The 20872-nt window shown below is 33.6% G+C and overlaps 3 protein-coding genes across 3 annotated transcripts in view; 2 read left to right on the top strand and 1 right to left on the bottom strand.

Moving 5' to 3' along the window:
- Positions 1–662: 662 nt before the first annotated feature.
- LOC141326470 (GTPase IMAP family member 7) lies at positions 663–3029 on the bottom strand. The gene is made up of 3 exons (XM_073835221.1): positions 2948–3029; positions 2699–2776; positions 663–1515 (listed from the first exon to the last, which is right to left on the bottom strand). The coding sequence occupies exons 1-3, from the start codon at positions 3027–3029 to the stop codon at positions 680–682; spliced, it is 996 nt and encodes a 331-aa protein (XP_073691322.1). The 3' UTR covers positions 663–679.
- A 1120-nt stretch (positions 3030–4149) lies between these two features.
- slc25a17 (solute carrier family 25 member 17) lies at positions 4150–14338 on the top strand. Its single transcript, XM_073833532.1, has 9 exons — positions 4150–4333; positions 4815–4875; positions 4988–5054; positions 5146–5297; positions 8103–8219; positions 8315–8463; positions 9196–9291; positions 11658–11743; positions 11918–14338. Exons 1-9 carry the CDS (start codon positions 4259–4261, stop codon positions 12066–12068), a joined length of 954 nt encoding a protein of 317 aa, XP_073689633.1. The 5' UTR covers positions 4150–4258; the 3' UTR covers positions 12069–14338.
- A 1084-nt stretch (positions 14339–15422) lies between these two features.
- Positions 15423–20872, top strand: part of mrtfaa (myocardin related transcription factor Aa) — a 62134-nt gene continuing 56684 nt past the window's right edge. The window contains 2 exon segments of the mRNA XM_073842588.1: positions 15423–15463; positions 18373–18435. The gene's annotated coding sequence lies outside the window, so the exon portion shown is untranslated.

Here is a 20872-nt window from a genome sequence, read left to right on the forward strand (position 1 = left end):
AATCTTTTGTCACTTGATAACAGTGACCTTTAAATTTATATCAGTTTTATGTATTTTAATTATGCAGGATTTGCAGTGCAGTAATTAAACTAGACTGCAAGGTCAACTTTCTTCTCACAATCATATAAATGTGTGAATATTTAAAAATGTTAAAAAATTTTGAGCAATATTTGCAGAGAGAAATTATTAAATGCAGCAATTGAGCAAAATAAAACTTTTGGCTGCCTCCACAATATATATATATATATATATATATATATATATATATATATATATATATATATAATTTATTTTTTTCGAATTCAGTTGAATTCAGTTTTTCAAATGTAAAAGTTCCCTATCAACACCGATTCAACTTTTTTCAGACATTATAGTGATTTATTTGAATTAATAAAATTCATCAGATTTAATTAAACTTGTGGAAAAGATACAACCTATAAAGTAGACTAATGCTATTGCGGATAATAATTTTAAAAATAATTCCTATGCAAAGTGTCATAGTCACTGGGTAGATGTTTTGGGTAGATCATTTTACTCAGTCAAAGATAGAAAAACAAACAAACAAACTAACATAAAAAAAAAACATCAGCAGAAGGCATTAGTATCCAAGTCCAAGTATATATCACACAAGAGTCACATATAGAATCACCCGAGTTTTGTCAAATAATTGCTAGAGTTTCTAGGTGGAAGTCTTTCGGCCTAATGAGTGTCGTTTGGCTAGACTGATGGACATTTTTTGTTTGGCCGGATTCTCAGCCTTTTTTCTTGCATTATCTTCTTCCATTCTCCAGAGTTCCCGCTTTTTTCTCTCCACCTCCTGCTCAGTTTTGCAATATATCACCAGCTCTCTCTCCTTCTGTGCAATGTTCTCCTTTCTCTTTTCTAGAATCTTCTCCATCTTCTTCCTGATCTTCCTCTCTGAGGCCGGGTAAAAAGACGATGAGTAGCAGGTCTTTCCATTAATGGCCACGAGGGTCTCGACTTTCTTTAATAGTTCTATCACAGGCTGATAGTTTGTCGTGTCCTTGTTATTAAAGAACAGAAACCCACCGCTGCACTTATGAATGAAATTGCGGAGCTCCTTGTCCGAGCACGCGATAACATCATTCGCCGCCTTCCCCTCCAGACGATCCCCGTGAGTGAACACAATGATGGTGTACTTCCAAATACTCTCCCCAAACATGCTCTCGATGAGTTTATGCATGCTTTTGTCATCATTAGTTAAGTTCCCAACAGGCATAACCAGCAGAAACACGTGTGGTCCTGGAGCATACAGAGAGATGGACTTTAGGATCTCTCGGGTCACTTCCCTCTCCGTACGGCCGATCCTACAGAGTCCCGGCGTGTCGATTATGGCCACAGGCCGGCCGTTGATGTTTTCAGATGCTTTTTCACAGAACTGTGTGACTCTGCTCAGCTGCATGTCCGATTTAAAAGCATTGCAATTGAGGATGGTGTTTCCGGTGGAGCTTTTTCCAGACCCTCTGGCACCCAGTAACATGATGCGCAATTCATCTGCCACAATCATGAAATATCAAAGTTTTAATCATAAAAAAGAGTTTAAAGGAACCTGTTTCATCCTCATAGTCGGATGAAACAGTAACTAGCAGATACAAACTGAAATATCCTGCTGAAAAAAACAGCATATGCTGGTTAGGTAGGTTTTGGTGCTGGGATGCTGGTTCTTGCTGGTTTATGCTGGTCCTTAGCTGGTTAATGCTGGTCCTTTGCTGGTTAATGCTGGTCCTTTGCTGGTTTATGTTGGTCATGTTGCTGGTCAACATAAACCAACAAAGGACCAGCATAAACCAGCAAATGGCCAGCATAAACCAGCAAAGGCTTTCCACAAATCCAGGTAACTGACCAAATCGTGACTTACAGTTGAGGTCAAAAGTTTACACCCCCCTTTCTGAATCTGCATAATGTTAATTATTTTACCAAAATAAGAGGGATCATACAAAATGCATGCTTATTTAGTACAGACGTGAGATATTTCACATAAAATATGTTTACAAAAAAAAATAATAGTTGAATTTATAGAAACGTTCAAAAGTTTACACCCTCTTGATTCTCAATACTGTGTTGTTACCTGAATGGAATCCGTTGTTTGTACAGAACTTTTTTTTTTCAAGTTTATGTAAACTTCTGAATGAGGTGATTTTATAAATGTAACTGTTATTTTTTTCTTGTGGACTAAATGTAAATGTCTTGATCCCTCTTATTTTCGTAAAAGAATTAACCAAAATAAGAATTTTACAGACTCTAAAGGGTGTAAGCTTTTGACCTCAACTGTAAGTGCAAGCCTCTATGACAAAAGCTTTTTATGCTTCATGATAAATGTTAAACTACATATTTAAACAATAAATTAATAAAAATACAATAACTGATCATTTTAATAATTTTCATTAATTTTTGTAAAAACAATTGGGGTCCCTGGTGTTCCTGGTCAAAACTGAATGGCCTAAAAACAATTGCTTTTAAATCTCTCCTTATGGTATATTATCAGCGAATCTTGGATTCAATGTTTTTGGTTTTCTGACAGCATATGCTATATGCTGAAGGATTTACAAAAAAAAATTTAAAAGATGGTCATTTTTGAACTAGAACACTAAATTAGTTACAGGATTTAAAGCACAGCACAAGGGTTAAAAGAAGTTTAGAATTGTAAGAAAAGTGTGGATAACATAAGATATCTTACCATGTTCATTTGTTGATCCAGGTAAATTGGTCTCTTCTATGTTCGGCAAATTTTCATAAAATGTTTCATGTGTTGCATCTGTGAATAAAGTCAATGTTTGAGCCTTTTTTCTGTGATCTTCAAAAATGTTGTAATTAAATGACACTGATCTTCCTGTCATTGACAGTTAAAATGTTGAAGCAGTTTGGCTTTTTGAGATGTTATAGGATGTTGTAAACAGATTAATTCGTGTAATTCATTGTGACTCACAGCCGGTTGATGAATCCAATGCTGAATCATTCTCATCTTCCTCAGAGTCATCTATCTCTTCATCTGCTTTCTTACTGTCCATTTTATCATTAAGAGTCATTATTTTCTGATGTAAAAAGAAAATAATGTCAAACATCACACTGCAGAATATCATATTCCCAATAAGTATACTTGCGTTTTCCAGTAAAAAAAATATTATTTCACTAAACTCGCGTTAATCATAAAATAACTGAATAAAATGACTTACCACAGTTGATGAAGTTTAGATTTTTAAACCTGTTCATTTATAATTTATAGATGTGGCAATCAGCACTCACACATTTGCGTGTGAAGAGACTCTAAGAAATGCGCTGGTTTCATCTGTGCAATGAAGTTTTCTGTTTGAATGTAAGTGTAATGTAACCCACACCGGTATCGACTTCAGGTAGAGGACTGGACTTGTTGAAAGATGCAGTCACTTCATTCGACAAGGCTTTCATTTAGGGACAAGACTAGTTCAACATGTTAGTCAAGTATATAGAATGTGTTTGTCCTTTTCTGTTCCAGTGAAAAATGGCCCTCCAGCTCTGAAAGTGGGGGTTAGTTTTCAAAATGAGCAATAGAGTAGATTAAGCAGACAACATTTGAACACACACCTGGAAATAATACTAGCCTACATGTGAACCAGACAAGATACTTCATTTCACAATAGCTGTTATCTAATATTCTAAACGGTTACAGACAGACAGACAGACAGACAGACAGACAGACAGACAGACAGACAGACAGACAGACAGACAGACAGACAGACAGACAGACAGATAGATAGATAGATAGATAGATAGATAGATAGATAGATAGATAGATAGATAGATTTTGAACCTAACATGAACCTTGTCTTTGCTTTAGTAAATAAACTTCATAACGCATATTTCAGTCAAGAAGGCCAGTCTGAGTATTTTTGTGTCTCTGTTTCATGACGTTTCGAAAGAGAAACCCGTTTAATCATATCTGAGACAGTCATATTTCCCTTATTAAGTGTCCACTCAGCGTAAATAAACAGTACATTTTCGCTCACAGTTCTCCTTCATTCAACGCTTTGGGAACGGGTTACGTTTCTGATTGGCTACCGAACGCGAGGTCAAGTGCAACTTTTGTCCAATCATCGTGGAGGAAATTTCTACAAATATTTTCATTGGCTAAATCGGACCCGGAAGTGGACGTTGACAGGGAAATCTCTCTTCTCTGGAGCTCCACAAATCTGAACTCAGAAATAATATTAATAAAATAAAAAGAAAGTCACTTTGAAATTGCATCTTAGAGTTTCCGAGGATGGGCTCTAAAGATCTGAAACTCCTGGATGTTTTTTCATACGAGAGTCTTGTGCATGCAGTCGCCGGTGCGATGGTAAAAAACACAGCTTTTTATGATAACATCACATCTGTTAAGGGTTTTTGTACATGATTTACACGTTTAACGGCTTTTGAACGATGACATATGTACGCACATTTGTCTAACGTGACTTTTCCGACGTCTACCTTCTGCGTGATAGAATTTTAAACAAATTGCTTTGTAAAAGTAAAGTCAGCATGTTGTATATGACAAAAAGAGAATATTATCATTAGGATATACAGTAGTATTTTTATAGTAACATGTCAGATATTTTTGTTTAATTTCATATTTTTTATTTAATATGAATATAGTAATAACTTTGAGTAATAGAGCAATATTGTATGTTACAATATATATGTTATTATATGCTATAATAATAATTATATAATATAATATAACAATTAATATTATATCTATCTATCTATCTATCTTAAGGATACTTCTTCGAGTATATTAAAATCTGTTCATTTAAAGCTATTTGTTTGATTGTTTTTAGGGCAGTGTAACAGCGATGACTGTTTTCTTTCCTCTTGACACAGCCCGGCTCAGACTGCAAGGTAAAAAGTGAAACATGAGTTCTGTAGACTGTAAGTCTGATGAGGTCATGTTCCTGCTATGTTTTCATTTGTTAGTAAATATCTGACCACATTTCTTTCTGTTTCTGTGCAGTTGATGACAAACGGAAAGCCAAATCTACTCCTGCCATTCTGTCAGAGATCATCAAGGAGGAGGGTCTGTAAGTTATTTCACATGCGTCACTTTGTTTTGTAGTTATCTTTTTCATTTCAGGTTGCGAGCATAACAATGATTTTTAACTCTCTCTCCAGGTTAGCTCCATATAGAGGCTGGTTTCCAGTGATCTGCAGCCTCTGTTGCTCAAACTTCGTCTACTTCTATTGTTTCCATAGTCTGAAAGCCACCTGGCTGCAAGGTCAGAGGTCAACGCCAGGGCGAGACCTCATAATTGGGATTGCTGCAGGTTTGTTTAGTTGAACAACATTAAATGATCAAAAAGTTTCTGACGTATATATTTTGTGCAACCAGTATTTAAACAGAAAAGTATAAATGTACAGTATACTTTGAGTTATTTCTTTTCCAGCTTTGTTTAGTTTAAGTAAAAACTATAATATTGTGAATTATTAAAAGTTTTTGCTGCTTTTTTATATGGAGATATTTTACAGATTTTTTAATTTTTTTTTAAATCATTATAAACTACCTTTCAAAAGTTTTGGGTAAGATTTAAAAAAAAAAATGAAAAAGAAATTAATACATTTATCTAGCAATGATGCTCAAAAGTGAACCCTTAAAAAAAAGTATCATGATTTCCACAACATTCCAAATATTTTTTCAACATTAACAATAATAAAAACTATTATTGAAATGACACTTTGCCAAAAAATGAAAATTTTGTCACGTTTACTTACCTTAAAGTTCCAAATTTGAAGTGATTTTTCTTTTATATAATCTTCTGAACACAAAAGAAGATATTTTGAATAATATTGGTAATCAAGCAGTTGCTGGTCCTCATTGACTTCCATAATATTTTTTTATACTATGGAAGTCAATGGCTACCAGCAACTGTTCGGTAACCTACATTCTTCAAAATATCTTCATATATACTGCCGTTCAAAATGTATTTTAAAGAAGTCTCTTATGTTCATCAAAGTTCCATTTATTTGATCAAAAACACAGAACAAAAAGTAATTTTATGAAATATCACTGCAATTAAAAATAACTATTTTCTATTTGAATATGCTTTAAAATATAATTTATTTCTGTGATGCAAAGCTGAATTTTCATCAGGCATTACTCCAGTCTTCAGTGTCACATGATCCTTCAGAAATCATTCTAATATGCTGATTTATTAGTAATGTTGCAAACAGTTGTGCTGCTTAATAATTTTTTGGAGCCTGTGATACTTGTTTCAAGTTTTTTTATTGAATAAAAAGTAAAAAATAACATAATGTATTCAAATTGAAATATTTTCTAACGATGTAAGAATTTACTATCACTTTTTTAGCAATTTAACACATCTTTTCTGAATAAAAGTATTAATTTCTTTCTAAGAAAGAAAAAAAGAAAAGGTTACTGACCCTAAACTTTTACACAGTAGTGTGTATGTTTGCAAAATATTTTTATTTTAAATAAATGGTGTTCTTTTTAACATTTTATTCGTCAAAGAATCCTGACAAAAGTATCACAGGTTCCAAAAAAAATACTAAGCAACACCACTGTTTCTAATAGTTATAATAACTCAGCATATTAGAATGATTTCTGAAAGATCATGTGACACTGAAGACTGGGGTAATGATGCTGACAATTCAGTTTTGCATCACTGGAATAAATTATATTTTAAAGTATTTAAAAAAACAACACTATTTTAAATAGCAATAATATTTCACAATTTTACAGTTTTTTTCTGTATTTTTTTTATAAAATTAATGCAGCCTTGATGAGCAGAAAAAACTTATTTAAAAACATTTAAAATCTTACTGATCCCAAACTTTTGAACAGCAGTGTACAGTCGTGGCCAAAAGTTTTGAGAATGACACAAATATTAGTTTTCACAAAGTTTGCTGCTCAACTGCTTTTAGATCTTTAGATCTTCAGTTGTTTCTGTGATGTACTGAAATATAATTACAAGCACTTCATACGTTTCAAAGGCTTTTCTCGACAATAACATGACATTTATGCAAAGAGTCAGTATTTGCAGTGTTGGCCCTTCTTTTTCAGGACCTCTGCAATTCGACTGGGCATGCTCTCAATCAACTTCTGGGCCAAATCCTGACTGATAGCAACCCATTCTTTCATAATCACTTCTTGGAGTTTGTCAGAATTAGTGGGTTTTTGTTTGTCCACCCGCCTCTTGAGGATTGACCACAAGTTCTCAATGGGATTAAGATCTGGGGAGTTTCCAGGCCATGGACCCAAAATTTCAACGTTTTGGTCCCCAAGCCACTTAGTTATCACTTTTGTCTTATGGCACGGTGCTCCATCATGCTGGAAAATGCATTGTTCTTCACCAAACTGTTGTTGGATTGTTGGAAGAAGTTGCTGTTGGAGGGTGTTTTGGTACCATTCTTTATTCATGGCTGTGTTTTTGGGCAAAATTATGAGTGAGCCCACTCCCTTGGATGAGAAGCAACCCCACACATGAATGGTCTCAGGATGCTTTACTGTTGGCATGACACAGGACTGATGGTAGCACTCACCTTTTCTTCTCCGGACAAGCCTTTTTCCAGATGCCCCAAACAATCGGAAAGAGGCTTCATCGGAGAATATGACTTTGCCCCAGTCCTCAGCAGTCCATTCGCCATACTTTTTGCAGAAGATCAATCTGTCCCTGATGTTTTTTTTGGAGAGAAGTGGCTTCTTTGCTGCCCTTCTTGACACCAGGCCATCTTCCAAAAGTCTTGGCCTCACTGTGCGTGCAGATGCGCTCACACCTGCCTGCTGCCATTCCTGAGCAAGCTCTGCACTGGTGGCACTCCGATCCCGCAGCTGAATCCTCTTTAGGAGACCATCCTGGCACTTGCTGGACTTTCTTGGACGCCCTGAAGCCTTCTTAACAATGCAGTGGAAAGTTTTTTTTCGGGAATAAGTTAATTTTCATGGCAAAGAAGAACTATGCAATTCATCTGATCACTCTTCATAACATTCTGGAGTATATGCAAATTGCTATTATAAAAACTTAAGCAGCAACTTTTCCAATTTCCAATATTTATGTAATTCTCAAAACTTTTGGCCACGACTGTATGTGCTAAACCTTTCTGTCTATTTATAGGTGTAGTGAACGTTCTCGTGACCACTCCTCTCTGGGTAGTCAATACCAGACTAAAATTGCAGGGGGCAAAATTCAGAAATGAAGACATACAGCCCACACATTACAAAGGAATTATTGGTAATTATCCAAGACATCATACGTGATCTTCATTTCATTCCCTTTAACTAAAATGTGTATCCAGTGATGATATTAGGTGATCTGTCTCTCTTAAGATGCGTTTGTACAAATCATGCGGCAAGAAGGAGTGGGTGCATTATGGAATGGGACGTTTCCCTCCCTGCTGCTGGTGCTCAACCCAGCCGTGCAGTTCATGATCTACGAGGGTCTGAAGAGGCAGCTCATGAGGGGTGCCCACAGAGAGGTCAGAGCAGACTGATCCAAGAATTCATAGTTTAAGTAAAAGTATAGTTTAATTATGACAACATATGAATACATAGATGAGTCTATTCACAAAGTCTCTGTTGCCTGCAAAACAGTAACTACAGCCTTTCTGATATTAAAAAATATTCGCTCATTTAGATTAGCATTTGTGTGCGAGCATCTGTCGAGTATCAGCAAACGATCCCACATGTGGCTGTAGATTTGCATTGTTACCATAGGAACATAGCAATAAGATTATGTAACTCCTTGGCAACCATGGATGATGTCATAGTCCACTGAAGTTTAAATTAGAAGATGGTTTGACTTTTAATGTGCTGTTTTCTCTGTGTTAACAGAATGTGTTAATTTATCTATGTGTCTAAGTTTCTTCACCTGAAAACTTCAATTCTGTAATCGTGTCATTTCCAAGCAATTTGACTTCCTTTCTTCTGTAGAGGGGAAAAAATAGAAAAATCTTTCCATTGGTAACTCTTTACTAAGTCGCAAGTGTAAATGTAGTCTCTGTAATGTAGAATTTTACTATATTTGAGGAACTGACCATCTTGCTCTAAATCATAATTGTAAATCTGGCTTGCACTTGAGCATATTCACACTTAACAGGACACACAAGTGTCTCTGTCTTCAGGTGTAAATAAAGACAGAATTTTCATTGTTTGGCTGAACTAATCACTAACTACTTTTTTTCACTATATTTCTGTCTGATTGTTTATAGCTCTCCTCATTGGAGGTGTTTCTTATTGGAGCCATTGCCAAGGCCATTGCAACCACTATAACGTATCCACTACAGACAGTTCAGTCTGTTCTACGGGTAAGACCAGAATATATTTGGTTTATATTTCTCAGCAGCTGATATTGTGCATTTTAGAGAATTGGTTCTCAACTGGGTTTATTTACCGAGTAATTGCGCCTTTTTATCTCACAATTCAGACTTTTTTTTTTACTGGTTATTGCGAGTTTATATCTCACAATTCTGACTTTTTTTCTCAGAACTGCATGATACAAACTTGCAATTCTGACTTTTTTTTTCTCAGAGTTGTGAGATATAAACTCGCAATTGCAAGTAATAAAATCAGAATTTATAAACTCTGAGTTTTTTCTCAAATGCGTGATATAAACTCACAGTTTTATGAACTCTCAATTGCAAGAACAGAACATTGTGTTTTTAATCTTGCATTTCTGACTTTTCTCGTAATTGCATCATACAAACTCACAATTCTGACTGTGCAACTGCATGCTTTAGAGTTGTTCGATATAAACTTACAATTCTGACTTTTTTTCTCAGAACTTTGTTTGTATCTCGCAATTCTGACTTTTCCCGCAATTGCATCATACAAACTTGCAATTCTGACTTTTTTTTCCTCAGAATTGTGAGATATAAACTTACAATTGCAAGTAATAAAATCAGAATTGTGAGATATAAACTTGCAGTTCTGACTTTTTTTTAAATTGCGTGATATAAACTCAGTTTTATGAACTCTCAATTGCAGGAACATTGAGAGTTATGAGAAAAAAAGTCAGAATTGCACGTTTGTATCACAATTCTGAGAAAAAAAGATGCAATTGTGAGTTTATATCATGCAATTGTGAGAAAAAACATTGTGTTTTTATCTTCCAATTCTGACTTTTTTTCGTAGAATTGTGAGATATAAGCTCACAATTCTAAGAAAAAAAGTCAGAATTGGAAGTTTGTATGATGCAATTGTGGGAAAAGTCAGAATTGCGAGATACAAACAAAGCTCTGAGAAAAAAAGTCCGAATTGTAAGCTTATATCGCGCAGTTCTGACTTTATTACTCGCAATTGTGAGTTCTCACAACTCTAAAGCATGCAGTTGCACAGTCAGAATTGTGAGTTTTTATGATGCAATTACGAAAAAAGTCAGAATTGCAAGATAAAAACACAATGTTTTTTCTCACAATTGCATGATATAAACTCACAATTGCATCTTTTTTTCTCAGAATTGTGATACAAACTTGCAATTCTGACTTTTTTTCCTCATAATTTTGATATAAACTCTCAATTGCAAGAAATAAAGTCAGAATTGCGGGAAATAAATGTACAATTCTGACTTTTTTTCTCAGAACTGCGTGTTTGTATCTTGCAGTTCTGAGTTTTTTTTTCTCACAATGCAAACTTTTTCTCAGAGTTGTGAGATATAAACTCACAGTTGCGAGTAATAAAGTCAGAATTGCGAGATATAAACTTACAATTCCAACTTTTTTTCTCAGAACTTTGTATCTCGCAATTCTGACTTTTCTCACAATTGCATCATACAAACTTTGCAATTCTGATTTTATTTCTCAGAATTGCATGATATAAACTCTTAATTGCAAGAAATAAAGTCAGAATTGCAAGAAATAACTGAACAATTCTGACTTTTTCTCACAATACTGTCTTTTTTTTTTGCATGATACAGACTTTATCTTAGAGTTTTGAGATTGAACTGAATTGCAAGAAATAAAGTCACAATTGCGAGGTATAAATGTACAATTCTGATTTTCTTTCTCAGAATTATGTGATAGAAACTTGCAATTCTGACTGTCGTTCTCATAATTGTGTTATATAAACTCAAATGCAGGGATATAAAGTAAGAATTGTGAGAAATAAACATACAATTCAGACTTTTTTCTTAGAACTGCATGATGCAAACTTTTTCTCAGAGTTGTGAGATATAAACTATTTTCTCACAATAGCGTGATGTAAACTTCCAGTTGCGTGAAACAAAGTCAGAATTGCGAGATATAAACTCGCTTTTTTTCTCAGAGTTGTGAGTTTGTATCTGTGACTCTAGAACAAACAATTGCGAGATATTAAGTCAGAATTGTGAAACATCAACTCGCAGTTGTTGAGTTATAAAGTCCAGTTTAGAGGGGAAAATAAGCCTGATATTTTCACAGAATTGAACTAAACTCCCCATTGTGTTCTAAAATCAGAGTTGTGAGATAAAAAGTTGCAATTACCTTTTTGTATTTTTTACTCAGTGGTCACAACAGGCTTCCATAGCATGGTTATGTGGTTTGGTCATTATTATTATTATTTTTTTCACATTTGCATCCATCAGTTCAGAACCACTGTGACAGACAAAACCACACTTTTTCTTTTTCTTCTTTTATTTTTGTTTGTTACAATTATAATATTGTCTATTTTAATAACTGTTGTTCTCATTTGTTTTCAGTTTGGACAGCATGGGCAATCTACAGATCAGTCCAAGCTTCTGAACAGCCTGAGATCTGTCATGTATTTGCTGATCAACAGAGTCAGGTAGAATAACATGCATTTCACTTCACCTAATTGTGGCTGTGTACTGCAAATATCAACTCTGCAGTTGATTTTCAGTAGCTGTCATGCAAGTTTTTGTCAAGTGATTCATTGGCGTCTGGTGACATCTGAACTCCTCCACTCAAACTGAGATGTTTGTTGATTGATTTACTGCAGGAAGTGGGGCGTGCTGGGATTGTTTAAAGGCCTGGAGGCGAAGCTGCTACAGACAGTCCTCACTGCTGCACTGATGTTCCTACTGTATGAGAAAATCGCCAACACCACCTTCAGGGTCATGGGGGTCAAACGCACAATGACATCCCACTGACTTCTCACAAGATGTTGAGAAAGGAAATGAATGTGAAAAATTGTCAGTTGATATATATCATGTGTATATATATATATCATGTATATATTACAAATGGACAAGATAGACAGGACCAGTCAAATGTTTAGACACACAGACTCAAATGTGTTTTTAATGATCTCTAAATATTTTTAAACTATAACCTTATTCTTAAAAATAATTTTTGGTTATTGAAATAAAATGCTATTTGCTTCTAAAATAAAATATATATACAGTTGAGGTCAAAAGTTTACATACACCTTGCAGAATCTGCTAAATGTTAATTATTTTACTAAAATAAGAGGGATCATAAAAAAGCATGTTATTTTTTTAATTACTACTGACCTGAATAAGATATTTCACATAAAAGACATTTACATATAAAAAATAATAGTTGGATTTATAAAAAATTACCTCGTTCAAAAGTTTACATACACTTGATTCTTAATGCTGTGTCGTTACCTGAATAATCCACAGCGTTTTTGTTTTATTTGGTTTTTTTTAATTTTCAGTTAAATTGTCCGCTGTTCTCCAGAAAAATCCTTCAGGTCCCACAAATTCTGGGGAAGTACTTAAAAAAATAAAAATAAGGCAAAAATGTACACATCTTAATTTACCCCTAAATTCATCTAGTATTTTCTCTTATGTAAATGTCTTTAATTTTTAATTTTCAGGTCAGTACTAAATAAAAAATAACATGCATTTTGTGTGATCCCTTGTATTTTGGTCAAATAACTAACATTTTGCAGATTCCACAAGGTGTTTATAAACTTGACCTTAATTGAATAAAAAAAATAATAATTTTTTTGAAATATTGCTTTGGCTACTTATTGAAGTAAATAAGTTGTAAAAAAAAAAACACATAAATGCAACTAAAAAAAAGAAAAAAATTAATGCTACATAATAAAATAATAAAAACAGTAATATTAAATTAAAAAACTGAAAATATAAAAACAACAGCTAATTCACAATACTACACATACTATACATGCCTTAATAGTATATGCATAATTACTAAAATAATGCTGATTTATAGATTACAAGGTTTAAAGTATAAAATAGATATAACATTTACTACTTCAAAGAGATAATTTCTTTCTTTTTTTTCTTTTGCGATCCTTTTTTTTTTTTTTTGCATATTTCTCACTTCATTTGTGGTATTTTATAGTTTGATGACTACTATTATTCAGAAATTTGAATGAAAATACTAAAAGAGAGTGTGAGTGTCCAAACTTTTGACTGGTAGTAAATTCATATAAATAATTATCACAAATGAGATGTATGCAATAGTACTGAAATCAAACCCACTTAAATAATTAATGCATAATGTACTTATTAAAGCAAAATTCCCTTAATAGGTCAATACCTTGGTCAGTATTTCATGTAGCTTTTTAAAGACTAGTTCATTTAAAATGTGAACTACTGTAGTTTGTGTATGAATACCAACAGATCTGGACTGGTTTGCATAGTGTGAAAACTGACCGATCTGTTTTGTAAGATTATTGCTGTCGACGATGGAACCTGATCTTAGATCAGCCTTCCTGCACTGATAGTTTCCCACACAAAAACAACTTCAAGGCTGGTTTTTCAGGTTTTGTGTAGGTGATACTTCATAAGAGCCACTAAGACCGTAACAGACCTTTAACCTAAAATGTTTACAGACTGGACGTAATATATATATATATATATATAAAATTTTTTTTTTTTTTTTTATATCTTCCTTGATAAGGAGTTGTGGAATAAACGGTTAGTGATTCAGCTTCTCAAGAATCCCCACATCTGTACTGTGAATGTTGCACACAGAACATTTAAGACACTGAGGCTCATCTAAAAGCTTTATATACAGACTCATAGGAATGCATATTGAAATTTACATACTGTAGGAAAAGCATTTGTCTCTCAGTACTGATGTTCACATTGTACTGGAATGTAAGTTGAGTCAACAGCATATGGTTACACTCATGTATGAATGTAAAATGTGGATGTTTATTCTTGAATGCCAATAATTCTGTAAACATAGATTAATATATGTATTGATAATCACACATCCAAGGTCACTGTTGATTTAAAATACAAAAGATTTAGATTATTCATGAATGACTACTTAGATTTTATAATTGGTGTTACATACAAGTTGTATAATATGTTTAAACAATAAAATAATTGATCAGTGATAATGCGGTATAAAATTGATTATTTTGATTTGCTTTCGCTGGAAACAACCAAACCACATTGTAATAGTGAGAAAACAGAAAGTTGCATAAATTGGCCTCCAGGAGGCAGTAAGATCACTCTTTTTGTGCTGTACTTCAACTCAAAACTGTCAGAGTCTGTAAGACATTAAATTTTGTCATGTCTCTATGACTTTGTTAAAGATTTTTGAAAATGGAAATAATTAAAATATTTTAAATATAGAAATGTTTTTACTTAAATCGTAATTATATTTATGTTTTAGGCAGCAAATTGTCTTCCTTTCTTCAGTGCTCAGAAAGTTGAATTCACAATACACTAATAAAAATAAAATGTTTTTGTGTTATTAGAGATTTTGCACAGTTTAAAGCATAGTATTTACATATTAGTTTAATTGAAAACATTTAAATAAATTAATATTTCATTTTTATTGCGTCAGTAACAATGTGCATGCTAATTACCATGGTACACATTTGTGACCCTGGTCCACAAAACCATTCTTTAGTAGCACGGATGTATTTGTAGCAGTTGCCAAAAATCATTAGGATATTGAGTAAAGATCATGTTCCATGAACATATTAAGTAAATTTCCCACCGTAAATATATCAGAACTTAATTTTTGATTAGTAATATGCATTGCTAACAACTTAATTTTCTCAATATTTTGATTTTTTGCACCCTCAGATTCCACATTTTCTAATAGTTGTATCCTGGCCAAATACTCTCCTATCCTAACCAACCATACATCAATGGAAAGCTTTATTCAGCTACTGTATCAGCTGAAATCTCAATTTCAAAAAACTGACCCTTATGACTGGTTTTGTGGTCCAGGGTCACATTTATCCACTCACGTGGTAGCATCTCAACGCTCTGCGTTCCAACACAACCGGTGAGCATTCTAATTGGTCCACTAGTTCCACCGAGTACAGCGAGCAGCGATGTGATTGGCTGAGTTGTTGTCGTGCAACACCGTCTATTATAAATAGACCTCGTACGTCCCAGTCGCGGAAGTCATCTGAATGATCCTATTGGCTATCCGCAATGCCATTCTTCACAATACTCGGCCCCTATTGGACAAGTCCTAAAACCAGGCGGGGTTCCGGTTGAAGTTTACTGGCTATCGGAAACGATTAGTGGAGTGCAGACCAGTGGAATACCATTAGATGGGATGGCTCAAGCACTGTGAAGTAAGACAACTGTTAAACTTATTATTTTTAACACTTGGTTTCGACGCGCAGCCGCTATGCATGCGCAGTCGTTTATCCGAATACTTTCAAGGTGTTTAATATTGCATTACGAGCTTGCTGGAAGTTATACTGTGTATGGAGACAGCAAGCACATGGCCTGAGTTTGCTTGTCAGGTTACTGTGCCAATATGTTTGCTGGGTGAAACAGTATCTTTTTTTGTGCTGTCAAACGTATGACTGAAGATTATAAGGGATACAGGTCACCTTGGCCACAGTGGGCATGGGAGGGAGCTTGTGGTCCTGATGCTGTGAAGGTGGGACTGTTATGTAACCTGCATCATGACATGGTGGCTTTATTCTTTTATTGCATGCATCTGTCATTAGATGGGTTGGCATGTTGTGACAACTCGTATTATATGTTATTTAAAGCTTTTTAAGTGTGTTATTTTGCCTTTGGGTTTGCTGTCGTATTTTCGACATGGTAATACCATGTTTTCTGCTCTTTTACCATAGTGTATGAATACTGTAATCATACAGTACCAAGAGTTAGAGTACCATGGTATTACCATCAGAGTCTTTACATTTTGTCTGGCTGATAAAGATGCATTAAAACTGTATAACTGCATTCTTATATTAAATTAACGTTAGTGGTTTGTTAAGTCAACTGCTTGAGATGTATTGCATGATGCATGAGACTTATTGATCACTCCTTCTGTCACATCAGCATTTTAACTGCAGGATGGAATCATTAATACACAATAATTTCACATATACACAGTTAATAACATAGCTTATGACCAACAAGCATGACTTGTTTGTATTCAAAGTAGGTCAGCTCGTGATTCATGGTGACTAAATAAAGTTGGACAAAAGGAACTCAAACTTCCGCTTAATTTCACACAGCTTAAATTTATAAAACCGACAATCCTTGTGTATATCCATCATTGTTTCTCTAATGTCTGTGTTCTTTTAGTCACTCTCACTTTCCTGCTTTTTGTCTTGAAGCTCAGGTTTCAAAGGAATGTTCTGGGTTCAAAACCAGTTCAGTTTTATCAACAGCAGAAATGTGCAACTTGTACTTTTGATAAAGCACTTAGTTCTTCCACATAGAAATATTTGTTGTTTAGAGTCATCTAAATGGACGCTTTAGTGGTGGAATTGCTGTTTTAGGTGGATAAACCTGACATAATTCTAGTTTGTGGATTTCTGTTTGCGTTAAAAGTCTTGTTCTGGTATCTTTGTGTGACCTATGAGGGTGCTAAAGGATGAGTCAAAATTATTATCTTTGGCATGCTGTTGATAGAGCTTCTATTCAGCCCAGAACATTCCTCTGTGCAACAAAAACTTTTGTGTTATGAAAAGTTAAACTATAGGGCTTAGTAAGCCCCAGTGTGAAAGGGTTTCAGGCCTGTGGATACCATTGTTAGTACTGTTAACTAAAACTTTAAGAAATTGTTTCTGAAAAATCTTTAGGTAATTAAAATGCAGGTGACATAATTTAAACTTAAAATACTTAACGTTAGAAATGATGCATTGGCAACTAAATGAAATAAACAGGTTTAAGTTGAAGTACTAAAACTGAAAGTGAAAAGACATAAATGTGTATAGAAATATATTATAAAACAAAACCTAATTGGCCTAAAAAGTGACAAAAGCACATTAAACTTTTTAACTTGAACTAAATTAAAATAGAAACTGAAAATAAAATAAAAACAGTTAAAATATTAATTAATACTTTAATAGTATATGCACTAATAGTCAAAAGTTTTTAAAGGATTTTTAATGTTTGTTTGTTTTTGTTTTTAAGAAGTTTCTTCTGCTCACCAAACCTGCACTTTTTTAATCCAAAGTATGGAAAAAGCGGTGATATCATGAAATATTTTTTACTATTTAAAATAGCTGCTTTCTATTTGAATATATTTTAAAATGTAATTTATTCCTGTGTTCTAAGCATCATTACTCTAGTCTTTAGTGTCACATTTTATGCAACATTTTATATTATTATTATTATTATAATCAATATTAAAAACAGTAATTTTTTTGCAGGATTCTTTGATGAATAGAAAGATGGGAGAACAAAATTATAAAAAATTAATACTTTTATTTAGCAAGAATGATTTAAATTAATCAAAAGTGATGATAAAGAGATTTATAATGTTACAAAAGATTTCTATTTCAGATAAATGCTGTTCTTCTGAATTTTCATAATAATAATATTTTTTGAGCAGCAAATCAGAATATTAGAATGACTTCTAAAGAATCATGTGACTGGAGTAATGATGCCAAAAATTCAGCTTTGAAATCACAGGAATATATTACATTTAAAAATATATTCAAATAGAAAAAATGTATTATGACACTAAACATTTTAGATTGATTTTGTATGCATTTTAAGTCTTGCAGACTTGAACATTTGGTTTTGTGTGATGTACTTCACATGATCTTGGTGACAAATCAGCCGAATTTGCAAGAACAACGTTCAACCTCACATAGATGTGGTTTTGTAGAAACTGCAAAAAAAAAAAAAAAAAAATTTTTTATAAAATGTTCAGCTATGAAGCATTCAGTTTTGATTTGCAGTGTGCAAGTATCTATCATTTCCCAGCAAAGTTCAAAATTATGGAATTGTGAGGTTATTTGGTTTAGGGAATTATGAAGTGATATTATATCTGTATAGAATTTCCAGCTTCTAGTTAAAAATAAATAAATAAAGTAAATTGTGTATAAAGCTTAGCATGAAATGAAATGTATGAAAATTTCTAAAATAAAATACTAAGATTGATTAAATATTTATTAAAATAAAATATATTAAGTACATTAAAATATGTCTTTCAAATATAAAAATACAAACGGATAATGTTAATTATTAAAAAAAAAAAAGCTAATTATTTTCCTTTTCTTCTTTTCAGTTAGTGGCGCCTCACACCTGACATGGAATTACATTGGACTTTTTGGAGCAGGAAATAAATCAGGTAACCCGAATCACAGGCACCTACACAGGAAACACCTCTGGGTATTTCCCTCCTCTCATCTGCTTGTGTTTATTTTGTTGCTGCGTTTGCAATTCCCAAAACTCTGATGTTCTCTGCACTTCTCAGAAGCTCTATTTTAACATCCCTCAAGACACTCTAATTGTAAGACATTTACTTCATGCTATGTTACAATACCAAAAAATGGTATTGCATGTACAGTACAGACCAAAAGTTTGGACACACCTTCTCATTCAGGTGTGTCCAAACTTTTGGTCTGTACTGTAGATATGAATTCAACTGGAAAAACTTGTGAAAAAATATCTTTCAGGTGGTCAAATAGCAAATAGTGGAGCTCTGCAGCCACCTACTGGTAAAAGTTATTTGTAGTTGTTGTTTTTTTACTTTTAAAACTGGATTTTCCAAAAGATGAGCAAAAATCTTTCACTAAACCATGTGAAGTTATCCATGTTATCCCCATGAATTAAAGTATTAAAGAAATGTGGGTCTTTTATAAAGTGAATTTTGCATAAAAAAGCAGTTTTTGTATAAAAACCCATTTAAAAAATATTTATTTATTAATTTATATATTTAAAAAATATCACTAACTCTTTGAAAACTGCACAAATATAGAGTAAAAACTTTAATAAACAGAAAAATATACAGTACAGACCAAAAGTTTGGACACGCCTTCTCATTCATTTGAATGGCACTGTGCGTGCCATAATTAAGATAATACATTAAAATAACATGGTAAGACACACCAATTTGCAATAAACCAAGCAGCAAAACAAGCTGGTTTTTACAGCTAAAAATAGTTGGACGCGGATGAGACCTAAAGCCAAACCCATACAACTTACAAATGGCTGCATCCGCTCCTACATGCAGGAAAAAAGTGGATAGCCTAGTAGTTTAAGTCAGAATCCATTTAGCGTCTATATTCTAATGTATCTCAGAGAGAAAAACAGTGTTAGCCCACCTGACTGTGGGAATGAAGGTCAGTTGGCAGTGTGTGGCTCCTGGCATGGATTAGCCAGCTGCCACTTTGAACAGGCACCAGGCACACAGCATGATATTCTGACCCAGTGACCTCATCTTTTGGGTGAAGTGTGTAGTCTAAAACAGTTGCCTTGTCTATGCCTCACTTGTTTAGTTTGGTAAATAGATAAACCATCCAACTGCCCGCCGATAGGACCGCCAGAGAGCGTTTGTAGAGAGACTGCTCATCCCAGAGGGAATGATGTTTTGCATTCCGACCCAGATAAGAGCAAACGGACTGACCATGAAAGCCAAAATAAGAAACTTGCCCACAGTTTTACAATTCAAAGAGCTGAGGGAAACCGCAGGTTTAAAGACTGGTCGAAATGCAAGACACATTGAGCTGTGGTGCTTATATTGGAGGCCTGGGTTTAAGTCACATCCTAATGCCATTACTTATTCTAAAAAGTAGCCAAAACCTTAAAATGTGTTTGCTTACAGAGTCAGACTTAAGTTGGACGTAAGAGATGTGTTGGCTGGGAGGTAATAAAACAGTGTATTGGAAAGACGGTAATGTCCGCCTGGAGTTAGCAATGATGTACGATTAGTGATGTCAGTAAGTGCAATATGTTCCCAGCACTGGAGCATCAGTTTCCCATAATGATCAATAAATTATATACATTTCGTTTAAGTGTATAGGGAAGTCTGTGTCGTCATCCGTGATTAGTGTACAGTCAGGATGTCAGAGAGGATGTTTTAAAGTATTTTAATATCTTATACACTGCCGCTCAAAAGTTTGGGATCAGTAAGACTTGTAATGTTTTTTAAAGATGTCTCTTATGCTCATCAAGGCTGCGTTTATTTGATTCAAAAATACAGAAAAAACTGTAATATTGCAAAATGTTTTGTATTTTATACTTTAAAATGTAACTTATTTCTGTGATGCAAAGCTGAATTTTCAACAGCAGTCTCAAATGTCACATGATTCTTCAGAAATCATTCTAATATGCACAGTTATTAGAATTATCAATGCTGTGCTGCCAATTTTTTTCTTTTTTTGGAACCTATAATTTTTTTTAGAATTCTTAGATGAATAACAAGTTAAAAAGAACAGCATTTGTTCAAAATATAAATATTTTCTAACAATGTAAGTCTACGCTATCACTTTTTCTTAATTTAACACATCCTTGGTGAATAAAAGTATTATTTTCTTTCAAAAAAAAGAAAGAATACAAATTTACCGACCCCAAACTTTTGGACAGCAGTGTATATTGTTAGAAAACCTTTCTATTTTGAATAAATGCTGTTCTTTTTACCTTTTATTTATCAAACAGTTGCAGCACAACTGTTTTCAACATTGATAATAAATCAGAATATTAGAATGATTTCTGAAGGATCATGTGGCTTAAGACTGAAGTAACATTGAAAATGTAGCTTTGCATCACAGGAATAAATGATATTT

This window comes from Garra rufa, chromosome 1 (genome assembly GCF_049309525.1).
Source record: "Garra rufa chromosome 1, GarRuf1.0, whole genome shotgun sequence".
NCBI classification, from domain to species: domain Eukaryota; kingdom Metazoa; phylum Chordata; class Actinopteri; order Cypriniformes; family Cyprinidae; genus Garra; species Garra rufa.